General features: G+C 41.0%; 1 protein-coding gene across 1 annotated transcript in view; it reads right to left on the reverse strand.

Moving 5' to 3' along the window:
- The window catches only part of ITFG1 (integrin alpha FG-GAP repeat containing 1), a 923,141-nt gene that overhangs the window by 527,641 nt on the left and 375,231 nt on the right, over positions 1–20,269 (reverse strand). The window contains exon 9 of the mRNA XM_053719386.1: positions 7,619–7,703. Coding sequence (XP_053575361.1) covers positions 7,619–7,703 — 85 coding nt within the window. The remainder of the gene's footprint in view (positions 1–7,618; positions 7,704–20,269) is intronic.

A 20,269-nucleotide genomic window follows, 5' to 3' on the forward strand; every position in this document is an offset into this window, starting at 1 on the left:
TCTAACTTCTCTGAAGCTGACTGCTTGGAAATTGAACGCTTGATTTTATCAAAACGTGGTTTTTCTGAGTCGGTTATTGATACCCTGATTCAGGCTAGGAAGCCTGTTACCAGAAGGATTTACCATAAAATATGGCGGAAATACCTATACTGGTGCGAATCCAAAGGTTACTCCTGGAGTAAGGTTAGGATCGCTAGGATATTGTCTTTTCTACAAGAAGGTTTAGAAAAGGGTTTATCAGCTAGTTCATTAAAGGGACAGATTTCAGCTCTGTCCATCTTGTTACACAGACGTCTGTCAGAAAATCCAGACGTCCAGTCCTTTTGTCAGGCTTTAGCTAGGATCAAGCCTGTGTTTAAAGCTGTTGCTCCACCATGGAGTTTAAACTTAGTTCTTAACGTTTTACAGGGTGTTCCGTTTGAACCCCTTCATTCCATTGATATAAAAATGTTATCTTGGAAAGTTCTGTTTTTAATGGCTATTTCCTCGGCTCGAAGAGTCTCTGAGTTATCAGCCTTACATTGTGATTCCCCTTATCTGATTTTTCACTCAGACAAGGTAGTTCTGCGTACTAAACCTGGGTTCTTACCTAAGGTAGTCACTAACAGGAACATCAATCAAGAGATTGTTGTCCCATCCTTGTGTCCAAATCCTTCTTCAAAGAAGGAACGTCTTTTACACAATCTGGATGTAGTTCGTGCCCTCAAGTTCTACTTGCAGGCAACTAAAGATTTTCGCCAAACTTCTTCCTTGTTTGTCGTTTACTCTGGACAGAGGAGAGGTCAAAAAGCTTCTGCTACCTCTCTCTCTTTTTGGCTTCGTAGCATAATACGTTTAGCCTATGAGACTGCTGGACAGCAGCCTCCTGAAAGAATTACAGCTCACTCCACTAGAGCTGTGGCTTCCACTTGGGCCTTTAAGAATGAGGCCTCTGTTGAACAGATTTGCAAGGCTGCAACTTGGTCTTCGCTTCATACTTTTTCCAAATTTTACAAATTTGACACTTTTGCTTCTTCGGAGGCTATTTTTGGGAGAAAGGTTCTTCAGGCAGTGGTTCCTTCTGTATAATGAGCCTGCCTATCCCTCCCGTCATCCGTGTACTTTTGCTTTGGTATTGGTATCCCAGAAGTAATGATGACCCGTGGACTGATCACACATAACAGAAGAAAACATAATTTATGCTTACCTGATAAATTCCTTTCTTCTGTTGTGTGATCAGTCCACGGCCCGCCCTGTTTTAAGGCAGGTAAATATCTTTTAAATTATACTCCAGTCACCACTTCACCCTTGGTTACTCCTTTCTCGTTGTTTCTTGGTCGAATGACTGGGACTGACGTAGAGGGGAGGAGCTATATGCAGCTCTGCTGGGTGAATCCTCTTGCATTTCCTGTTGGGGAGGAGTTATATCCCAGAAGTAATGATGACCCGTGGACTGATCACACAACAGAAGAAAGGAATTTATCAGGTAAGCATAAATTATGTTTTTTAAGCCCTTGAAGGCCGCCTCTTCTCTCAGGGCATGTTGACAGTTTTTCACCACTAGAGGGTGTTAGTTCATGTGTGTCATATAGATAACACTGTGCTCACGCACGTGGAGTTCAGGTGAGCCAGCTCTGATTGGCTAAAATGGATGTCTGTTAAAAGAACTGAAATAAGGGGGCAGTTTGCAGAGGCTTAGATACAAGGTAATCACAGCAGTAAAAAGTGTATTAATATAACTGTGTTGATTATGCAAAAATAGGGAATGGGTAATAAAGGGATTATCTATCTTTTTAAACAATAAAAATTCTGGTGTAGACTGTCCCTTTAAGTAAAGTGTCTGTCTAATAAATGGACGCCATAGCCTTTACAAGTAGGTTGGGGGACTTTCTGGTTGTTTTGTTCTTCGCTTTCCACCATTTGAAAACTATCCCTAAGGAAGGATGACTGCTTGCTTTAAGTAAGAGCCACATTCTACTTTTGCTTTTCTGTGAAACCTCTGCAACTTGTTACTTTAATAATGAACTGCTGGTCAAGTCAAAGGAACTTCAGGTTCAAAGTTAATGTTCAAAAGTTTATTCTTTAAGCTTTTACTCCAGGGCTTAACAAATCTCTGAAGCCAAGAAGCCATGACTCTCTTCTTTTGGCTCCTACCTTTTTTAGCTTCTTCTACATAAATACTTATATAAAATTATTTTCTGGTTCCCTAAAAAAACTAAAATAGGTACAAAAAAAAACAAAAAACCTGTATCTGACTCAAAATATCATAGAACAACACGGCTAATTCAGCAAAATTATCAGGGATAAATTGCTGATATGAGCACCATAATCAACATACACTGCTGTTGTGAAACTGAAATGAATTACCTGGGGGAAAACACATTTAAAAGGGACACTAAACCCAATTTTTTTCTTTCAGGATTCAGATAGAGCATGCAATTTTAAGCAACTTTATAATTTACTCCTATTATTAATTTTTTGTTGTTCTCTTGCTATCTTTATTTAAAAAGCAGGAAAGTAAAGCTTAGGAGCTTGCCCATTTTTGGTTCAGAACCTGGGTTATGCTTGCTTATTGGTTTGCTAAATATAGCCACCAATAAGCAAGCGCTATCCATGGTGCTGAACCTAAAATGGGCCGGCTCCTATGCCTTACATTTCAGCTTTTTAAATAAAGATAGCAAGAGAACAAAGAAAATTGATAATAAGAGTAAACTAGAAAGTTGCTTAAAATTGCATGCTCTATCTGAATCTGAAAGTTAAATAACAAATATAAGCTCCAAGATGGCGGCGCCCAGTGTGAAGATTCAGCGCTTCACTTACTAATACTTACATACAGGAGGGAAAACAATACCATGGTGAGTAGTAACATACTACTGTAGTTGTACTCAGCAGCTTAAGTCCCTTTAACAGGTAAGGATATTACTAGTTAAGTCATTCCTACTGGAGCATGGCATGTACCCTTTTTCTCCTCTGACACACAAAAAGCATACAGCAAGATCATGAATTATCTCTTTATAATCTATCTACACATATACAAATACTGCAACCTATGCACAACTGCCATTCTACCGGCTTTAATGATTGTTATGTCTCGTATTCTTTACAAGCTGCTTCTTCTAAAAAAAAACCATAATTCCTCTTCATTTAATTTTAATGTGTAAAACATATGTTTTTATTAGGTTGTTGTGACCAGCATTAATGAAGCCTTGACCATTTTATAGTGCTCAAGTAGCATGCAGCAGTAAAACCAAAGTTACAATCCAGAAGGTAGCTACATGAAATGGCAAAACAAGAACTCATTAGATCCATACATAGGCAATTTCTAACCCACTTTTCTTTCTCTTTTTTTCTCATACAAGCTCTACGTCTTCCACTGAACACAATTCCCATGAAACACACCCTCAATCTAAACCACTTGATTCAACACAAATCTCACTCCCATTTCCTATTTAACTCTAACAGTCTAGATTTAACCATCTTGGATAAAACCTCTCTTCTCCGACGACACTGAACCTTTAAAAAGCTCCATGATTTGGAGCCACAACTATTTTCAAACTCTTGTCCTTTCAATCTTCACAAATCTCTCCAGTCAAGTCCATGTTACCATGTTACAATAGAATAATATACCTACACCAATTTTCATAGAACTGCATGTCATAGACACTACTATAACGAAGAATATGCACAGATACTAATATAAAAATCCAGTATAAAACCTTTTAAAAACAGTTTAGCACTGTTGATGAGGTTAGGCTGGGACACCCAGTGAAAGGGGATGGGAAAGCTGTAAGAGCAGACACTCCCCCCCCTCCCCTGCTTATGAAAATACCCATTAGACAAACAGGATCAAGCAGGAATCTGTAGCCATCAGTATACATCTAAAGCTTTGGGTCTTGGTTAGGAGTCTGAAAATTAGCACAATGTTATAAAAAAATAATCAATACTATACATTATTACAAAAACACTCCCAGATGGGCTATATAAATGGATCATCTATAAAACACTGATGCAAAGAAAAATCTAGTGTACAATGTCCCTTTAAATGTGCATGCATCATCACCTACCCCTCAACCAGCAACCCAGAAAATACTCACATAACACTAAGGAGGTACTAGAGGAAACCACACTCTCATGGTTACTTTCTTTATTCTGTGCTCCTATACTGTGGTGCTAGAGCTCTCTAACCACAACATCATTTTCATTCATCAAGCACCTTTTCTTCCATTTTTGTTGTACTGTATTGGTGGGGGATTGCTGTCCTGTTGTTCTGACATTCTTACAGATCTTGAAGAATTCTTCCCTTTCCCAGAGTAACTTATTTTGATGATGGTTTAAATATAGTTTTGCATGCCACTAATATTATTCTTTAGCTGTCTAAAAAATAGTTTAATGATTAGCTTTGCTGCATTTAGAAAGGTAGAGCTTAGGACTCTTTTTGGTGCTCTGCCTTTTCTTATTGTTTCATCACAGCAGTATTTCTCATAAAGGTTGTCATGCTTCATTATTATGATTCTTAAGATTGCTCGTTTACTCTGTTCAGGAAGTTCTACTACTCCAATTTGAGCTCATATATTTTTGGTAGCTAATTAGGTTGTCAGATTCTTTAATTTCCATTCTTCTTTTCTGTTTCACTAAAAAAGAGGAAGCTTCCAAGTTTTCAACTAATTGGATAATTTTTCCATTAACGTCATGATCTCAAGATATGATATTCAAAACTTAAAAAAGTCAATATCATCTTCAAACCCTAAAATAAAATATTTTGCCGTCTTTTTAAATTTAATTCAGGAAGAAGTGATTGGCACTTTTTTGGTTTCTTACAGCCATGAAATTTTCTTGTCTGTGTGATAATACTTTTTAGAATTAAGTAGTTACAAATATAGGGAAACAAAGTCTTTAAATCCAATTTCTAACTTCTACATTAAATTAGCAAGTGGGATGTAGAATGAAAGGGAAAAAAACACAGAGGCCTCCTTGTAAAATTGAAAATATCTTCTGCTGTGTGAAAAAACTGAAAAGGAACAACAGAATAGCTTCACAATTGTTATCTGAATGCTTGAGAGTGCTGGGTAAACAAGCCCCAGGAAATTAGATTAGAAGGGTTGATTCGACATCATTGATTTTTCTTCTTCAACATCACAGGCAAACGACTCCTAGAGAAGGACTTCATCATTTGAAGCAATAAAGAGGAAGGTGTCTTTAATAGCACATACAATCTATCACTGCCAACGACCTTAGCTGTGTTATAGTCATACTTGTCAAGTTCAGATTAAAACAAGAGAAAAGCTGCATACGCTCCGGAATTGTGGCAAATAAGTCATTTTCTATCATAACTTGAAGGAAAGCAAGAAACACTTCTATAAAAAAAACTCTTTATATATTATATACTAGGTACTAGCACTGTAAAATGGCAAAGATGGAAATAGCGCAAATCTGTTTACAGTACTGACTGCTATGGTAAATAGTGGAATATACACACTAGAGTTCCCTTTTATAAGCCATTCAACAAAGAACACCACTAATGAAGCGCACTATCAAATGAGGTGCTGGTTTCTGTAATAAACACTCAGATTCACAGGAATGTCTATTGCAGGTTTATATTAAATGAACAACGAACATCAAAATGAGGCAACTGCAACTCCAGGCTTCAGAGAGTGCCTTAAACACACATATGTGCTACTGTGGACTACAGACAACCCATAGTTTCACAGTGAGCTAGAGGGACATGGTAGGACAACACTATGTATCAATATACTTGGTAGGAACATTTTAAAAACAAATCTTTTCTTAAATATATTAAAAATAAAACATGCAATAAAGTGTTTTTATTTTAACCCCTTGCGCCAATTGGATGTAGGTACTTTGTCACACAGTACTTTTCCCAGTAGAGCCGCAACAGAGGGGCTGGGGGGGGGGGCAGCTGTGCTCTGCCTTCAGATGGTGTGGGATGTCTATATCAGATACTGGCTTGGAAGTTGGGAGGGGATGATTGTGGGAGTAGGGTGGTTCTCTACGCCAGTGTTTTTCAACCAGTGTGCCGTGACACACTAGTGTGCCGTGAGAGATCCTCAGGTGTGCCACAGCAGACTGACAACAGTGTGACATATTTTTTAAACTTTTTTGTAGGAGGCATGGCATAACAGCACAATACATACAGTATGTGTGTGTTTGTGTGTATGTGTATATATATATATGCTGTATTAGGCTACAATGTGTGATTTTTCTTAAATTTTGGGATGGTGGTGTGCCACAGGATTTTTTAATGTAAAAAAGTGTGCCACGGCAAAAAAAAGGTTAAAAATCACTGCTCTACGCTACAGAAAGGGAGTGAAACGGAGGGACGAGTAGGTCCATAATGCTTGGAGTGGGAGGGAGGTCCATAAACTACAGAAATGACTAATAGAGGAGGAAGGTGGGGAGGTTGAGGGTTCCCCAAACTAGAAAATAATTTAAATAAAAATAAAAATGAATTTAAAAAGCCCTATACTGGAACTGGCTGACTGTCTACCACCTAAGATGGTGGTGACCAGTGTGAGCAGGGAGGTTTAGAGAGCTGTTTGGGAGGGATCAGAGAGGTGGGAGGGGGAGGAGGAATCTCTGCAGTTACAATGATTGGGTTTTCCAGTGTCTTGGAATCACAGATTTTACACTATTTAACATAATTTGGATTAATAGCATAAAGACATGTAAATGTCTAGTTATATAGGGGGTTTTCGTGATGGTTTAAATAGCCCAGATCAACTTTGACCAGAAGTTCCCAAGCCTGGGGAAGAGATACCAAATGTGGTACATACAGTCCAGTTCTTCCCGTCCTCACCAGCATTGATCATTAGCTTGTGGATAAATGTTTTTAAGCCTTGCTGGAGTTAAATACCACATACATATTTGGTTTAATAGCGTTTAAAATGACTTTGTTATCAAAAGTTTAATTTTTTTTGCTTTTTTATTTTACTATTTCATAAAATTTAAGGAATGTATCCCTGGAAAAGCCCTTTGAGTATGTTTATATTGTCTCCTTAGTTGTGACCAAGTAGAAACATATGTAAAAAAAAAAACTCATGTAGGGTTCTTAAAAAAAACCCCACTGCGTAGCAAGTTCCAGGGTATGTGTTTATTACAATGCGTAAACATTTGGTGTGGGATTTAATTATTTATCATTATTGAATTAATTATCATTCAACTAACTAAGAGTACAGACGTTCAGTGTCCTTTTATAGGAACATATTAGAATATATTCATCCCTTAGGGTGAAGTGGACCCCTAGCCGGCTGTGCCTTAGAAAGTTATATTCAAAAACTATGTATAAGGTTAGCTCTATTCAAATCCTTTGTTCGGCAGACAACTATGGGTTGGTTCATATCCCGCAGGAAAGTTCTCTTTTGTTTATGTCATAGGTGGGCTAATAGAGGCTGTGCCCTGGGTGGGTATCATCCCATATGGCATGCTACTTTGCTTTCTCTATGCCCCTATTCTTATTAAAAATGCTATACAAATAACACAGATGGGGCATATATGTATAAAATTATAGGTCAAAATATGTTTTAATATGCTCTTGCAATGTCATTTTACAATTTATTGAACTCTTTTTATTATTATTATTATTTTGTCTTCAAGTCGACAAAGAACAGGGAAAAAAACTTACCAAAGTCAGCAAAGACTGACTGACCCACTACAGTCACTCCTTTAGGTTTCTGTATAACGAAGGTGTAATTAGGAAAATGTCCACCCTATAAGAAAAATAAATATATATATTATTTAAAGTGGCAAGTGATTCAATTTATGCAATATACCAAACCAAAGGAAAGTGCTACAGTAGATGAAGACAATCTATTCACTGCTTCTTCCTGTTTTTCATTAATTGGCTGTAGCCTGCCTGCATCCTAAAATGCAAAAGAAAATAATGCGCAATTATTTTTGTTTCAGTTTAGTTTTCAGATGGTTGCGTCTTTGGTATGCAAAGAAAATAACACAAATTCCATTTTCGTTATTTTCTTTCATTCTTCTGAAAACAAACGTCCCTAGCAGATGTATCATTCTCCAGTCACAAAAGGCTGCAGACATGCAAGATCACAGACATGCAAGATCGCAGACATTTGCTGCTTCAGTGCAAATCATAATAATTAATTAGATGCAAGACTACATAATAATTATCTGTTACATGTAATGCATAAGGAAATTTGCAGTAAAATTGATCTGTGTTATGCAGTGATAATGTTAGGAGGAAGGACCGTATGACAAATATATGGGAACACAAGTGACAAACCAAATATCACCAACGAGCTACAGATAATAAATGAAGGATGTGACATATGAACAGGCTACTGGTATCTATAGACTTATTTTGCAGACTGTAGCTTGTTTTGGTTTCTGCTTTGCATATCTTTGGACAATCTGTTATCTTCATTTTTTAGCATTACATACTAGTAGAGCTGCACATTATAGAACCTCATGTAAAAAAAGAGTATTTAAATATAAACCTTTAATCAAAGGGACAATCGAGTCAAAATTAAACTCTGATGATTCAGATAGGGCATGCAATTTTAAACAACTTTCCAATTTACTTTTATCATCAAATTTGCTTGATTTTCTTGGTATTCTTTGTTGAAAGCTAAACCTATGTAGGTTAATATGCTTATTTCTAAGCCCTTGAAGGCCACCCCTTATTTCAGTGCATTTTGACAGTTTTTCACAGCTAGACAGCGCTAGTTCATGTATACCATACAGGTAACATTGTGTTTACTCCTGTTGAGTTATTTATGAGTCAGCACTGATTGGCTAAAATTCAACTCTGTAAGCAGAACTGACATAAGGGGGCAGTCTGCAGAGGCTTCGATACAATGTAATCAAAGAAGTAAAAATTATATTAATATAAATGAGTTGGTAATTGAAAACTGGGGAATGGATAATAAAGGGATAATCTATCTTTTTAAACAATACAAATTCTGGAGTAGACTGTCCCTTTAAAGAGACACTAAACACATTTCCATTGTCTTGCTAAAGAATAACATAACCAATTTAAAAAAAAACCAAAAAACTTGTTTGTTGCAACTATTTCTCAATAGCCAAACTCCACACACCATTTGCCTTATTTGGAGGAGCCAATCTGGGCTTCCCAGTTAGGGAAAAAATTTTAACAGTCTTAGCATTAAAAAGTCTTAAGTGTGCAATTTCAGTTTTGAGATTTAGAAAATCCTAATAAAAAAAAAACTAAATTACATGAAAAGGGAGCAATATAAATAATGAAAGTCTATTGCAAAGTTCAGTTATCACACTTGAAATTCTTCAAATTTGAGCAGCTAAAGCACTGCAGCAGCTCCCAAGAAATAGTGACAGCTACTTCATTGTGTGGGAGCTACTAGAATATAATAATGATAGTACCCATGAATGACGCTATTATGTGTGGTTGTCACCTTTTTTGGGGCAGCAAGTAAAATCATTTGTACAATCCCTTCAGCCACTGTGCTCTTCTGTTTTGGTTGGACAAAAACATAATTTATGCTTACCTGATAAATTTATTTCTCTTGTAGTGTGTTCAGTCCACGGGTCATCCATTACTTATGGGATATATTCTCCTTCCCAACAGGAAGTTGCAAGAGGATCACCCAAGCAGAGCTGCTATATAGCTCCTCCCCTCACATGTCATATCCAGTCATTCGACCGAAACAAGACGAGAAAGGAGAAACTATAGGGTGCAGTGGTGACTGGAGTTATAATTTAAAATTTAGAACCTGCCTCAAAAAGACAGGGCGGGCCGTGGACTGAACACACTACAAGAGAAATAAATTTATCAGGTAAGCATAAATTATGTTTTCTCTTGTTAAGTGTGTTCAGTCCACGGGTCATCCATTACTTATGGGATACCAATACCAAAGCTAAAGTACACGGATGATGGGAGGGACAAGGCAGGAACATTAAACAGAAGGAACCACTGCCTGTAGAACCTTTCTCCCAAAAACAGCCTCCGAAGAAGCAAAAGTGTCAAATTTGTAAAATTTGGAAAAAATATGAAGTGAAGACCAAGCCACAGCTCTAGTGGAATGAGCTGTAATTCTTTCAGGGGGCTGCTGTCCAGCAGTCTCGTAGGCTAAGCGTATTATGCTACGAAGCCAAAAGGAGAGAGAGGTAGCCGAAGCCTTTTGACCTCTCCTCTGTCCAGAGTAAACGACAAACAGAGAAGAAGTTTGTCGAAAATCTTTAGTTGCCTGTAAGTAGAACTTCAGGGCACGGACCACGTCTAGATTATGCAAAAGACGTTCCTTCTTTGAAGAAGGATTAGGACATAATGATGGAACAACAATCTCTTGATTGATATTCCTGTTAGAAACAACCTTAGGTAAAAACCCAGGTTTAGTACGCAGGACTACCTTGTCTGAATGAAAGATCAGATAAGGAGAATCACAATGTAAGGCAGATAACTCAGAGACTCTTCGAGCCGAGGAAATAGCCATCAAAAACAGAACTTTCCAAGATAAAAGCTTAATATCAATAGAATGAAGGGGTTCAAACGGAACACCCTGAAGAACTTTAAGAACCAAGTTTAAGCTCCACGGAGGAGCAACAACTTTAAACACAGGCTTAATCCTAGCCAAAGCCTGACAAAAAGCCTGGACGTCTGGATTCTCTGCCAGACGCTTGTGTAAAAGAATAGACAGAGCGGATAAGCCCTTTTCTAAACCCTCTTGTAGAAAAGACAATATCCTAGGAATCCTAACCTTACTCCATGAGTAACTCTTGGATTCACACCAATATAAATATTTACGCCATATCTTGTGGTAAATTTTTCTGGTAACAGGTTTCCGAGCCTGTATTAATGTATCAATAACTGAATCCGAAAACCCACGCTTTGATAGAATCAAGCGTTCAATTTCTAAGCAGTCAGCCTCAGAGAAATTAGGTTTGGATGGTTGAAAGGACCCTGAATTAGAAGGTCCTGCCTCAGGGGTAGAGACCATGGTGGACAGGACGACATGTCCACTAGGTCTGCATACCAGGTCCTGCGTGGCCACGCAGGCGCTATCAGAATCACTGATGCTCTCTCCTGTTTGATCCTGGCAATCAGTCGAGGTAGCAACGGAAAAGGTGGAAACACATAAGCTATGTTGAAAACCCAAGGGGCTGCTAGTGCATCTACCAGCACCGCTCCCGGGTCCCTGGACCTGGATCCGTAACAAGGAAGCTTGGCGTTCTGGCGAGATGCCATGAGATCCAGATCCGGTTTGCCCCAACGACGAATCAGTTGAGCAAATACCTCCGGGTGAAGTTCCCACTCCCCCGGATGAAAAGTCTGGCGACTTAGAAAATCCGCCTCCCAGTTCTCCACGCTTCGGATGTAGATCGCTGACAGGTGGCAAGAGTGAGACTCTGCCCAGCGAATTATCTTCGAGACTTCCAACATCGCTAGGGAACTCCTGGTTCCCCCTTGATGATTGATGTAAGCCACAGTCGTGATGTTGTCCGACTGAAATCTGATGAACCTCAGTGTTGCTAACTGAGGCCAAGCTATAAGAGCATTGAATATTGCTCTTAATTCTAGAATGTTTATTGGGAGGAGTTTCTCCTCCTGAGTCCACGATCCCTGAGCCTTCAGGGAGGTCCAGACTGCTCCCCAGCCTAGTAGACTGGCATCTGTTGTTACAATCGTCCAATCTGGTCTGTGAAAAGTCATTCCTTTGGACAGATGAACCCGTGACAACCACCAGAGAAGAGAATTTCTGGTCTCCTGGTCCAGATTTAGCAAAGGGGACAGATCTGAGTAATCCCCGTTCCATTGACTTAGCATGCATAGTTGCAGCGGTTTGAGATGTAGGCGCGCAAATGGCACTATGTCCATTGCCGCGACCATTAAGCCGATTACTTCCATGCACTGAGCTACTGATGGGCTTGGATTGGAGTGAAGGACACGGCAAGCATTGAGAATCTTTGATAACCTGGACTCCGTCAGGTAAATTTTCATCTCTACAGAATCTATAAGAGTCCCTAGAAAAGGGACCCTTGTGAGTGGTAACAGAGAACTCTTTTCCACGTTCACTTTCCACCCATGCGACCTCAGAAATGCTAGAACTATCTCTGTATGAGACTTTGCATTTTGAAAACTTGACGCTTGTATCAGAATGTCGTCTAGGTACGGAGCCACCGCTATGCCTCGTGGTCTTAGTACCGCCAGAAGTGAGCCCAGAACCTTTGTAAAAAATTCTCGGGGCCGTAGCTAACCCGAAGGGAAGAGCTACAAACTGGTAATGCCTGTCTAGGAAGGCAAACCTTAGGTACCGATAATGATCTTTGTGAATCGGTATGTGAAGGTAGGCATCTTTTAAGTCCACTGTGGTCATATATTGACCCTCTTGGATCATGGGTAGGATGGTCCGAATGGTTTCCATCTTGAACGATGGAACCCTTAGGAACTTGTTTAAGATTTTTAAGTCTAAGATTGGTCTGAAGGTTCCATCTTTTTTGGGAACCACAAACAGATTTGAATAAAACCCTTGCCCCTGTTCCGTTCGCGGAACTGGGTGGATCACTCCCATCACTAAGAGGTCTTGTACACATTGTAGAAATGCCTCTTTCTTTACTAGGTATGTTGACAACCTTGACAGATGAAACCTCCCTTGTGGAGGAGAAGTTTTGAAATCCAGAAGGTATCCCTGAGATATAATCTCCAACGTCCAGGGATCCTGTACATCTCTTGCCCAAGCCTGGGCGAAGAGAGAAAGTCTGCCCCCCACTAGATCTGTCTCCGGAAAGGGGGCCCTGTCTTCATGCTGTCTTAGGGGCGGAAGTAGGCTTTCTGGCCTGCTTGCCCTTGTTCCATGACTGGTTGCCTTTCCAACCCTGTCTGTAACGAGCAGTAGTTCCTTCCTGTTTTGGAGCGGAGGAAGTTGATGCTGCTCCTGCCATGAAATTACGAAAGGCACGAAAATTAGACTGTTTGGCCTTTGATTTGGCCCTGTCCTGAGGAAGGGTGTGGCCCTTACCTCCAGTAATATCAGCAATAATTTCCTTCAAGCCAGGCCCGAATAAGGACTGCCCTTTGAAAGGAATGTTCAGTAGTTTAGACTTAGAAGTTACATCTGACCAGGATTTAAGCCATAGCACTCTGCGCGCCTGTATGGCGAATCCGGAATTCTTAGCCGTAAGTTTGGTTAAATGCACTACGGCATCCGAAACAAACGCATTAGCCAGCTTAAGGGTTCTAATCTTGCTCAAAGACTCATCCAATGGTGCTGTGCGAATCGCCTCTTCCAGAGACTCAAACCAGAATGCCGCTGCAGCAGTGACAGGCGCAATACATGCAAGAGGCTGTAATATAAAACCTTGTTGAACAAACATTTTCTTAAGGTAACCCTCTAATTTTTTATCCATTGGATCTGAGAAGGCACAGCTATCCTCCACCGCGATAGTGGTACGCTTGGCTAAAGTAGAAACTGCTCCCTCCACCTTAGGGACCGTCTGCCATAAGTCTCGTGTGGTGGCGTCTATAGGGAACATTTTTCTAAATATCGGAGGAGGGGAAAAAGGCACACCGGGTCTATCCCACTCCTTGCTAATAATCTCTGTAAGCCTCTTTGGTATAGGAAAAACGTCAGTACACACCGGTACCGCATAGTATTTATCCAGCCTACATAATTTCTCTGGGATTGCCACCGTGTCACAATCATTCAGAGCCGCTAACACCTCCCCAAGCAACACGCGGAGGTTCTCAAGCTTAAATTTAAAATTTGAAATTTCTGAATCCGGTCTCCCCGAATCAGAACCGTCACCCACAGAATGAAGCTCTCCGTCCTCATGTTCTGCAAATTGTGACGCAGTATCAGACATGGCCCTCGTGTCATCGGCGCGCTCTGTCCTTAACCCAGAGCTGTCGTGCTTGCCTCTTAACTCGGGCATATTGTATAATACTTCTTTCATAACATTGGCCATATCATGTAAAGTGATTTGTAAGGGCCTTAATGTACTTGGCGCCTCAATCTCACGCACCTCCCAAGCTGGAGACGAAGGTACTGACACGTGAGGAGAGTTAGACGGCATAACTTCCCCCTCGTTGTCTGGTGATAAGTTCTTTATCTGTACAGATTGACTTTTATTCAAAGTAATATCAATACAATTGGTACACATATTTCTATTGGGCTCCACATCGGCTTTTAAACATAATGAACAAGCAGATTCCTCTGTATCAGACATGTTTAAACAGACTAGCAATGAAGCTAGCAAGCTTGGAAATTACTTTCAATAAGTTTACAAGCAATATAAAAAACGCTGCAGCGCTTTTAAAAAACACAGTTGAATAACAAAAAACTAATTCAGTTATAGTCAACAATTCTTTAAATGTATTAATTAGCAGAGGATTGCACCCATTAGCAAAAGGATGATTAACCCCTCAGTACCCAAAAACAGATATCAAATTAAGATTTAACGCTTTTATCACAGTCAAACACACTGTCACAGGTCTGCTGTGACTGATTACCTCCCTCAAAAAACGAATTTTGAAGACCCCTGAGCTCTCTAGAGACGTCCTGGATCAAGGAGGAAGAAGCAGGAAGACTGTGCTAGAATTTTAACTGCGCAACAAGGCGCTAAAAAAGTCCCCTCCCACTCATTTACAACAGTGGGAGACCTGATATAACGGTTTCTATGCAGAAATATACGTTAGCCATGTGGAAAAAAATCATGCCCAAAAAGATTTATCACCAAAGTACCTCACAAAACGAATAACATGCCAGTAAACGTTTTAAAAACAAACTTTTTTAATGTCATGCAAAGTTATCACTAAGCCTGCAACCAGTCGCTTCCACTGCAGATAAGGCTTAAGCATTATTTCAGTATTAACAGTATTTTCTCAGTCAAATTCTAGTCCCTAGAAAATAACTCTACTGTGCATACATTTATCAGCCTGATACCAGTCACTACTACTGCATTTAAGGCTGTACTTACATCATACGGGTAACAGCAGTGTTTTCTTAGTCAATTCCATTCCCAGAAAATATTGTACTGCACATACCTCATTTGCGGGGGACCCCGCATGCTATTCCCATTTTCTGAAGTTACCCCACTCCTCAGAATGTCGAGAACAGCCAGTGGATCTTAGTTACGCCTGCTAAGATCATAGAAAACGCAGGCAGTTTCTTCTTCCAAATACTGCCTGAGATAGAAAAAAACATAATTTATGCTTACCTGATAAATTTATTTCTCTTGTAGTGTAGTCAGTCCACGGGTCATCCATTACTTATCGAATATATCTCTTCCTAACAGGAAGCTGCAAGAGGATCACCCAAGCAGAGCTGCTATATAGCTCCTCCCCTCACATAGTCATATTCAGTCATTCGACCAAAACCAGACGAGAAAGGAGAAACCATAGGGTGCAGTGGTGACTGGAGTTTAATTAAAATTTAGATCTGCCTTAAAGACAGGGCGGGCCGTGGACTGACTACACTACAAGAGAAATAAATTTATCAGGTAAGCATAAATTATGTTTTCTCTTGTTAAGTGTAGTCAGTCCACGGGTCATCCATTACTTATGGAATACCAATACCAAAGCTAAAGTACACGGATGAAGGGAGGGACAAGGCAGGAACCTTAAACAGAAGGAACCACTGCCTGAAACACCTTTCTCCCAAAAATAGCCTCCGAAGAAGCAAAAGTGTCAAATTTGTAAAATTTTGAAAAAGTGTGAAGTGAAGACCAAGTTGCAGCCTTGCAAATCTGTTCAACAGAGGCCTCATTTTTAAAGGCCCAGGTGGAAGCCACAGCTCTAGTAGAATGAGCTGTAATCCTTTCAGGAGGCTGCTGTCCAGCAGTCTCATAGGCTAAACGTATTATGCTACGAAGCCAAAAAGAGAGAGAGGTAGCCGAAGCCTTTTGACCTCTTCTCTGTCCAGAGTAAACGACAAACAGGGAAGAAGTTTGACGAAAATCTTTAGTTGCCTGCAAATAGAACTTCAGGGCACGGACTACGTCCAGATTATGCAAAAGTCGTTCCTTCTTTGAAGAAGGGTTAGGACACAGTGATGGAACAACAATCTCTTCATTGATATTCCTGTTAGTAACTACCTTAGGTAAGAACCCAGGTTTAGTACGCAGAACTACCTTCTCTGAATGAAAAATCAGATAAGGAGAATCACAATGTAAGGCAGATAACTCAGAGACTCTTCGAGCCGAGGAAATAGCCATCAAAAACAGAACCTTCCAGGATAACAGCTTGATATCAATGGAATGAAGGGGTTCAAAAGGAACGCCTTGAAGAACGTTAAGAACTAAGTTTAAGCTCCACGGCGGAGCAACAGTCTTAAACACAGGCTTAATCCTAGCTAAAGCCTGACAAAAAGCCTGAACGTCTGGAACTTCAGCCAGACGTTTGTGTAGAAGAATAGACAGAGCAGAAATCTGTCCCTTTAACGAACTAGCAGATAAGCCCTTTTCTAAACCCTCTTGTAGAAAGGACAATATCCTAGGAATCCTAACCTTACTCCATGAGTAACTCTTGGATTCGCACCAATATAAATATTTACGCCATATCTTATGGTAAATTTTTCTGGTAACAGGCTTCCTAGCCTGTATTAAGGTATCAATAACCGACTCCGAGAAGCCACGCTTTGATAGAATCAAGCGTTCAATCTCCATGCAGTCAGCCTCAGAGAAATTAGATTTGGATGGTTGAAAGGACCCTGAATTAGAAGGTTCCGTCTCAGAGGCAGAGACCACGGTGGACAGGACGACATGTCCACTAGGTCTGCATACCAGGTCCTGCGTGGCCACGCAGGCGCTATCAGAATCACCGAATCTCTCTCCTGTTTGATCTTGGCAATCAAACGAGGAAGCATCGGGAATGGTGGAAACACATAAGCCATGTTGAAGACCCAAGGGGCTGTCAGAGCATCTACCAGCACCGCTCCCGGGTCCCTGGACCTGGATCCGTAACAAGGAAGCTAGGCGTTCTGGCGAGACGCCATGAGATCCAGATCTGGTTTGCCCCAACGATGAATCAGTTGAGCAAAGACCTCCGGATGAAGTTCCCACTCCCCCGGATGAAAAGTCTGGCGACTTAGAAAATCCGCCTCTCAGTTCTCCACGCCTGGGATGTAAATCGCTGACAGGTGGCAAGAGTGAGACTCTGCCCAACGAATTATCTTTGAGACTTCCAACATCGCTAGGGAACTTCTGGTTCCCCCTTGATGGTTGATGTAAGCCACAGTCGTGATGTTGTCCGACTGAAATCTGATGAACCTCAGAGTTGCTAACTGAGGCCAAGCTAGGAGAGCATTGAATATTGCTCTTAATTCCAGAATATTTATTGGGAGGAGTTTCTCCTCCTGAGTCCATAGTCCCTGAGCCTTCAGGGAGTTCCAAACAGCGCCCCAGCCTAGAAGGCTGGCGTCTGTTGTTACAATCGTCCAATCTGGCCTGCGAAAGGTCATCCCCTTGGACAGATGTGGCCGAGAAAGCCACCATAGAAGAAAATCTCTGGTCTCTTGATCCAGATTTAGCAGGGGGGACAAATCTGAGTAATCCCTGTTCCACTGACTTAGCATGCACAATTGCAGCGGTCTGAGATGCAGGCGCGCAAATGGTACTATGTCCATTGCCGCTACCATTAAGCCGATTACTTCCATGCACTGAGCTACTGACGGGTGTGGAATGGAATGAAGGACACGGCAAGCATTTAGAAGTTTTGATAACCTGGCCTCTGTCAGGTAAATTTTCATCTCTACAGAATCTATAAGAGTCCCTAGAAAGGGAACCCTTGTAAGTGGTGATAGAGAACTCTTTTCCACGTTCACCTTCCAGAAATGCCAGAACTATCTCTGTATGAGACTTGGCAGTTTGAAAACTTGACGCTTGTATCAGAATATCGTCTAGGTATGGAGTCACCGCTATGCCTCGCGGTCTTAGTACCGCCAGAAGTGAGCCCAGAACTTTTGTAAAGATTCTTGGAGCCGTAGCTAATCCAAAGGGAAGAGCTACAAACTGGTAATGCCTGTCTAGGAAAGCAAATCTTAGGTACCGATAATGATCCTTGTGAATCGGTATGTGAAGGTAGGCATCCTTCAAGTCCACTGTGGTCATGTACTGACCCTCTTGGATCATGGGAAGGATGGTTCGAATAGTTTCCATTTTGAATGATGGAACTCTTAGGAATTTGTTTAGGATTTTTAAGTCCAAGATTGGTCTGAAGGTTCCCTCTTTCTTGGGAACCACAAATAGATTTGAATAGAATCCTTGCCCGTGTTCCGTCCGCGGAACTGGGTGGATCACCCCCATTAGTAAGAGGTCTTGTACACAGCGTAGAAACGCCTCTTTCTTTATTTGGTTTGCTGATAACCTTGAAAGATGAAATCTCCCTCGTGGAGGAGAAGTTTTGAAGTCCAGGAGATATCCCTGAGATATGATCTCCAACGCCCAGGGATCCTGGACATCCCTTGCCCAAGCCTGGGCGAAGAGAGAAAGCCTGCCCCCCACTAGATCCATTTCCGGATAGGGGGCCCGCTCTTCATGCTGTCTTAGGGGCAGCAGCAGGTTTCTTGGCCTGCTTGCCCTTGTTCCAGGACTGGTTAACTTTCCAGCCCTGCCTGTAACAAGCAACAGCTCCTTCCTGTTTTGGAGCGGAGGAAGTTGATGCTGCTCCTGCCTTGAAGTTACGAAAGGCACGAAAATTAGACTGTTTGGCCTTTGATTTGGCCCTGTCCTGAGGTAGAGCATGGCCCTTACCTCCGGTAATGTCAGCGATAATTTCTTTCAAGCCGGGCCCGAATAAGGTCTGCCCTTTGAAAGGAATATTAAGCAATTTAGATTTAGAAGTCACGTCAGCTGACCAGGATTTAAGCCATAGCGCTCTGCGCGCTTGGATGGCGAATCCGGAGTTCTTAGCCGTAAGTTTGGTTAAATGTACGACGGCATCAGAAACAAATGCGTTAGCTAGCTTAAGTGCTTTAAGCTTATTCATAATTTCATCCAATGGAGCTGTGCGAATGGCCTCTTCCAGAGACTCAAACCAGAATGCCGCCGCCGCAGCAGCAGTGACAGGCGCAATGCATGCAAGGGGCTGTAAGATAAAACCTTGTTGAACAAACATTTTCTTAAGGCAACCCTCTAATTTCTTATCCATTGGATCTGAAAAGGCACAACTATCCTCCACCGGGATAGTGGTACACTTAGCTAAAGTAGAAACTGCTTCCTCCACCTTAGGGACCGTCTGCCATAAGTCTCGTGTGGTGGCGTCTATAGGAAACATTTTCCTAAATATGGGAGGAGGGGAAAAAGGCACACCAGGTCTATCCCACTCCTTGCTAATAATCTCTGTAAGCCTTTTAGGTATAGGAAACACGTCAGTACACACCGGTACCGCATAGTATCTATCCAACCTACATAATTTTTCTGGAATTGCAACTGTGTTACAATCATTCAGAGCCGCTAATACCTCCCCTAGCAATATGCTGAGGTTCTCAAGCTTAAATTTAAAATTAGAAATCTCTGAATCCAGTCTCCCTGGATCAGATCCGTCACCCACAGAATGAAGCTCTCCGTCTTCACGTTCTGCAAACTGTGACGCAGTATCTGACATGGCTCTCACCTCATCCGCGCGCTCTGTCCTTAACCCAGAGCTATCGCGCTTGCCTCTTAATTCTGGCAATTTAGATAATACTTCTGTCATAACAGTAGCCATGTCTTGCAAAGTGATTTGTAAGGGCCTCCCTGATGTACTTGGCGCCACAAAATCACGCACCTCCTGAGCGGGAGGCGAAGGTACTGACACGTGAGGAGAGTTAGTCGGCATAACTTCCCCCTCGTTGTCTGGTGATAATTTCTTTACATGTAAAGATTGACTTTTATTTAAAGTAACATCAATGCAATTAGTACACAAATTTCTATTGGGTTCCACATTGGCCTTTAAACATAGTGAACAAAGAGATTCATCTGTGTCAAACATGTTTAAACAGACTAGCAATGAGACTAGCAAGCTTGGAAATACTTTTCTAAATAAATTTACAAGCAATATAAAAAAAACGCTACTGTGCCTTTAAGAAGCACAAAAAACTGTCACAATTGAAATAACAATGAACCAAAATAGTTATAGCAACCAATTTTTCACAGTAAATGTATTAAGTTAGCAAAGGATTGCACCCACCAGCAAATGGATGATTAACCCCTTAATACCCAAAAACGGATAACAATTTAATAATTAACGTTTTTATCACAGTCAAAACACACTGTCACAGGTCTGCTGTGACTGATTACCTCCCTCAAAATGAATTTTGAAGACCCCTGAGCTCTCTAGAGACGATCTGGATCATGGAGGATGAAG

The sequence above is a fragment of the Bombina bombina genome, chromosome 1, assembly GCF_027579735.1.
Source record: "Bombina bombina isolate aBomBom1 chromosome 1, aBomBom1.pri, whole genome shotgun sequence".
NCBI classification, from domain to species: domain Eukaryota; kingdom Metazoa; phylum Chordata; class Amphibia; order Anura; family Bombinatoridae; genus Bombina; species Bombina bombina.